The sequence below is a fragment of the Callithrix jacchus genome, chromosome 2 (assembly GCF_049354715.1).
Source record: "Callithrix jacchus isolate 240 chromosome 2, calJac240_pri, whole genome shotgun sequence".
Lineage (NCBI taxonomy): Eukaryota > Metazoa > Chordata > Mammalia > Primates > Cebidae > Callithrix > Callithrix jacchus.
The window spans coordinates 155,442,857-155,448,989 of NC_133503.1; the positions used below are offsets into that span (position 1 = coordinate 155,442,857).

Below are 6,133 nucleotides of genomic sequence, written 5' to 3' on the forward strand. Positions count from 1 at the left end.
GAGATGGAATCTGGCTTTTACTCAGGCTGGAATGCACTGTTGCCATCTCAGCTCACTGCAACCTCTGACTTCAAGATTCAAGCGAATTTCCTGCCTCACCCTCCCAAGTAACTGGGACTACAGGCACGTGCCACCATGCTGGTTAGTTTTTGTATTTTTAATGGAGACCAGGTTTCACCACGTTGGTCAAGCTGGTCTTGAACTCCTGACCTGAAGTGATCCACCCACTGTGGCCTCCCAAAGTGATGGGATTACAGGCGTGAGCAACCATGCCCAGCTTGTAATGTCTATAAATAAACCCTTCTTGAATTTTTTCAATTTGAGAGTGTCCAACTGTTTCCTATTTGAACCAAGAGTGAAAAGAAATGGTTAAATGCTAATACAATTGAGCTATGTTGGAATAGTGAATAGCCGTTACAAATCAGTTATTATCTCGTAGCAAAAGAAAGCGATGCATTAATTTTTTAAAAAGTCACTATTGTAGCAAATCCCTGCCAACCCAAATAGGGAAAGCACCAGATTCAATAGGCCAAAGAAGAGACCCAGAGCCAGCAGATGAAATGTGCCGTTTTATTTGGGGGTTAATAAAGAGAGTCGAGTAGTGGCAGGCTGGCCAGGAGAACGCAGCCACTTGCAAACATCATGCAGTTGATATAGCATTCTCACTTAACACCCTAAGTCTAAAGAACTCCACCTAGCAAACATCATTTAACCCGAAACTCAAGGCCTCAATCTCCTGTACAGCCCATATTCCATGGCACAGGCTGGGGGCTCAGATGTTTACCACAGGTAAAAATCAAATCTCTAGGTGGGCCATGCACAGATTCCCTAGCTTGAAACAGACATTCAGGTACATCTACCATACTGGGTCTTTCTACTGCAATCAATTAAAAGGTCAATCAGAGTTCTGGCAGAAAACAACTCCATTGCCTAAAGGACCATTTATGAGAGAGTGAACAAAGTAAGGAGAATCCATCAGGGATAGTGACACACAAGGTACGAGAAAGAGCAAAGAGTCATACCTCCTCCTCCTTTTGAACAGACAAAAGGAAAAGAGTGTTACGCCCCTGAGCCCTGTGAGAGAGGCAGCCTTGGAGGAGTCCAGTCACTGAAGGATGCAGGCCCGACACAGCCTCAGTCTGCAGCAGGTTAGGGGTGACGGAAAAATTCCCTGACCTTCCTCCCACTTGCCTACTAATCTCTCTGCAATTTCTGGTCTCCAGTCAGTGTTTCTTATTGGCTGAACCCAACTGGGAACTAGAATGATGTGGCCCATCAGAGTCAGCCTATTTGGTCTCAGAGAGGGGCTGAGAAGGGCAGAGAATGGTTTGAGTTGGTGGGAGTGGGGAGGGCAACAGACAATCAGGATATCAAACTCCATGCAGACAGAATCCTAATTCTGTGAAGTGATACATGCATCTATGTAGGAGATGGCTGAACAACATATTTAAAATAGCCCCTCATGGTAGCAGAAGAAAAATAGATGATTTTTATTATTTATAGTGTTTGGTATATTTCCCAAATCAAAAAAAAATGGCTGTAAGACTTGAAAATTTATCTTTGGGAAAAAAACAAGGGCTCGTTAGAAATGTGCTTACTTTGATTTTATTTTTTAAAGGAAATATTTTCTATCAGTGCCTCCTCATGGTAAGAATTTTACCTCCTGAATTTTCCCAGGATGATCTCATCTAGAGTAAGATCAAGGCCAAAAGAGAGGGTTTTTGTTTCTTTCTCAATGCATCAGTTTCTTTTCACACCATTCTGCCAGTCAGTGGGAGGGAATGATAATCCAGTATGAGACAAATGGTATCCCAGTTCTGATCATATTAGTAAATCTGGAATCTCAATGATTGCTATTAACTTTGTTATGCAGCCAAGCTGATCTGTGATATTCTCTTCATCAGACAAGATTTTTCATATCTGAGTTGGACACACAAACCTCTGTGTATAGGTATAAACCTCAAATATGCATATAACTGCAAAATCTTTTCAATTTAATTAGACAGTAAACGAACATCCTTCTCATATTACATTTGTTTTCGAAATAACTTTTAGAACTATCTGATTGTTTTTCTATTGCTTCATGTCTTTTACATTTTAACTTGAACTACAATAAAACAGCATGCAGGGGCACTGGGACACTGTCAGCAATCTGCATTTGCCCTGGTATTTTCCACACCCTGCATTCTGCATCTATTCTTAGCACTGTCCTCGGGCTTCTTGTCAGCTCACATTCAGTGTGGGGTAAAAGGCAGGCAGCCACTGCCTCTGAAGAAATAGTATATACAGAACGAGATAGCAAACCTTTGGAATGTCCCAGAGCAGCCGTTGAAGGCACTAGTCCTTAAGCTCTACCAATGTCTCAACCTTGAGAGAAGATAATAAGCACAATCATCAGATGTGCGGTGTGAACTCAAACACACAGTGTAAGCTCAGGTGTAGAACTTCCACTGCGTGCCTGGCTATTTAAAGCTAAGGATTGTGCAGAGGTAGCAGATGTGTTATAATTTGCCATCTACGTTTACGGATCATCTAAAAAGCACGGATTAAAACTCACCAAATTCAGTAATCAGACTTTCAAAAGTGGTGTCCTAAAGCTGCATATTAATTTACAAGAAGATATGTTAATACATATCTTAGGAATATTTTGTACATGTCCATAAAACTTATACTATTTTTAAAAAGTCAAAACATTTCAGACAGGATTCATTATAGCTTTAAAAAGATGAGTGAGGTACATATTTGAACTTTTTAAAAATGAAATTTATATCTGAAAATTCCCGTTGACGTTTAAGACCACTATACTAAATCATAAATAGATTTCAGACCCAATTCCCAAATACTGTATTTTAATTTTTGGACTCCATATTTATAAAATGTCACTTTAATGAAAACACACTAAAAAGAAAAGCTTATCAAGTGAAGGGAATCACAATTCTTTGGCAATGTAAAAGATTTTTGTTACATGGATAGGAGTTCCTTAAATGACTACGGCTCTTCTGCCATCAGTGATTACAAATGCAGCTAGCACTGTTGAAATAATAAGAAACAAATCTGAGTCCTCTCTAATATCCAAATACAGTCTCCTAAATTTTCAACATTTCAGTTGTAAGAATAGTATCAGTTTGAGCCACACAAACATATTTACCAATTCTCATTACTAAGTAGGAATAATAAAGACAACCGCAATGTACCAGGAACTGTGTATGTATTTTTCATCTTCATAAAAATCATAGTCAATCATTTCAAATGTGGGCAATATCAAACATTCTTGTGGTGCCAGCGGCTAAACAATCATCTTCCCCGGGTCGTCTGAACAGGAACCGATACGGTCACTCAGTCCCAACTGGATCCTTCACTTCCACCACCAAAATTCCATCGTGACAGAGGACTGCAGACAAATCCTTCGTTTCCACACCATCTGGCAGCTTGTACTGTCGGGTGAAGCTTCTTGAGATAAAACCGTGCTCGTCCATTCTGGTTCCGTGTTGCGCTTTTATGAGCAGCCAGCCTTCAAAGGTCTGAATGATGATGTCTTCGGGGAGGAACTGGACCACGTCCAGCAGGATCTGAAAGCGGGATTTGCCTTCTCGGGGTAGTGTCTCTGCCGCTGAGTCCACCGGAGAGGACTGTGCTGCCCTGGTTTTCCTCAGGTCCACGATGGTTGGCCCAGGCAGTGCATATAAAGCATGATCCAGCCTGCAGTCTTCCAGACCTCGAGCTTCAAACTCCTCCTGGTAACGCACTGGAATCTCTATGAGGTGCCTCAAAATGATTTTTGCCATAGTGAAGGTAAAAAGAACATTGAACAGCCTCCTTCAGTCAACCTTCCCTCAGCAGCGAACCCCCGCAGTTGCCTACTGACTGGATTATCAGTGGAAGCAGCTAGTGGTTTATAGCCCTGCCCAGACGCAACCACTTAATTCGGCCTGAATCACAGCATGGCATGCTCTCTTGTCTTTTCACACAGGCTGACAATGAACGGCTATTTATAGGGCATGTTTCCCAGTTGCATTTAGCACACAGCCCGCACAAGCTGCCCAGTCATGGACTGCCCTTACATTCTCAGTTATCCTTGGCAAATGTGTCTGCCTTGCTTACTTCAAGAAAAAAAGAGAATGGGAATTTAAACGGTATTTGAAAAATATCTGGGTGAGGCCAGGGGCTGTGGCTCATGACTCTAATCCCAGCCCTTTGGGAGGCAGAGGCAGATGGATCCCTTGAGGTCAGGAGTTCAAGACCAGCCTGACCAACATGGTGAAAGCCCGTCTCTACTAAAAACACAAAAATTAGCTGGGCATGGTGGCTCATGCCTGTAATCCCAGCTACTTGGGAGGTTGAGGTAGAAGAATCGCTTGAACCTGGGAGGTGAAGGTTGCAGTAAGCCAACATCGCGCCATTGCACTCTAGCCTGGGCAGTAGAGTGAGACTCCATCTCAAAAAAAAGAAAAAAAAAAAAAAAATATATATATATATATATATATATATATATATGGGTGAGTGCTTTCTCCCTGTGAAATTTGGTAATCTAAGGGAATAGGACCTCTTAGAACTGTCAGAGATGTGCTCTCATACTATGAGTTGGGATCATATTTCCCCTAGTCTGCAGATACAAAGCTGGAGAGGGCAGAATCTAGCTGTAATTGAGGAAGAATTAACACACACGAATTCAAATCTCAAACATTCAACAAACTCTCAGTGCTCTATCCTACACATTTCCCTTTATTTTATCTTTTAGGCTTTGGGGCCTAAGGAGCATGTGAGACACATTATCTGGGTTTATTTCATCTGACTCATCAAGATGAGATTAGATAACTAAGCTAGAGAAGTGACAAATGTCAGATGGGGCCCAGAGGGGCATAGGATGGGGAATCTCAGTGATGAAAATAGAGCCACAAGGAAGAGAAAAATGTCAAAGCTTTGAACAATTTGATATTAACGTCCAAAATTCTAAGGATTAATCTTGCCACTGCTCTGCTACTGAGTTGGCAAAAATAAATTACACATAATTTCCCGACTACATCACCCTTTATACTAAACTTCCCCTGAAAAAGAATGAGGCAACTCTTTATCCACAGCTGTGGAAGAATCTCCAAGATATGTTAAACCAAAAAGTATTCCAGAGCAGTATATAATATACGACTATTTATACCTTTTTTTTCCCTTGAGCCAGAATCTTGCTTTGTCGCTTTGTCACCCATGCTAGAGTGGGTGACAGCCTCAAAGATCTGGGCTCAAGAAATCCCTCACTCTCAGCTTCCCGAGTAGCTGGGACTATAGAACCAGGCCAGCATGCCTGTTTGTTTTTTTGATTTTTTTTTTTTTTTTTTTGTAGACACAAGGGTCTTGTTATGTTGCCCAGGCTGGTCTTGAATTCCTGGCCTGAAGGGGTCCTTCCACCTCATCCTCCCAAAGTGCTGGAATTACAAACTGGAGCCCTTGCACTGGGCCTTATTTATACTTTTTTTTTTTAAAGTATGTATTTGCTTATATAAATAAAATATCTCTGAAAGCTTTGTAGCTGGGAACAGTGGGTGCCTCCTGAAAGAGTGATTGGAGGGTGGGGGCTGGAGGGAGACATAATTTTTACTATAAACACTTGTGTGCTATTATATATGTATTTATTTTCTATTTTTATTATTATTTTTACCATCATCATCTTTATGATAGTGTGTACTTTTCATTATTTATTTATTTATTATTTTTCTTGAGACAGAGTCTTACTTTGTCTCCCAGGCTGGAGTGCAGTGGCGTGATCTTGGCTCGCTGCAGCCTCCCCCTCCTGGGTTCAAGTGATTTTCCTGCCTCAGCCTCCCAAGTAGCTGGAACTACAGGCACCTGCCATCACACCCAGATAATTTTTGTATTTTCAGTAGAGACAGGGTTTCGCCATGCTGGCCAGGCTGGTCTCAAATTCCTGACCTCAGGTGATCTGCCCACCTCAGCCTCCCAAAGTCTTGGGATTACAAGTGTAAGCCACCATGCCTGGCCACTGTGCTTTTTATTTATAGAGTGTATACGGAATATATATACACAATAAATTTTAAAATACAGGAAATTTCTTCTCCATGGAGATTAATGTTTTCTTAAATGGATAGAATCAAGAGTACCTTCCCTTTAAAAATACACACAC

At 41.4% G+C, this 6,133-nt stretch overlaps 1 protein-coding gene across 1 annotated transcript; it reads right to left on the bottom strand.

Annotated features, from left to right (window-relative positions):
- Nucleotides 1–556: 556 nt before the first annotated feature.
- HSPB3 (heat shock protein family B (small) member 3) lies at nt 557–3,866 on the bottom strand. The gene has a single exon (XM_078365922.1). It carries the CDS (start codon nt 3,783–3,785, stop codon nt 3,333–3,335), a length of 453 nt encoding a protein of 150 aa, XP_078222048.1. The 5' UTR covers nt 3,786–3,866; the 3' UTR covers nt 557–3,332.
- Nucleotides 3,867–6,133: the final 2,267 nt, after the last annotated feature.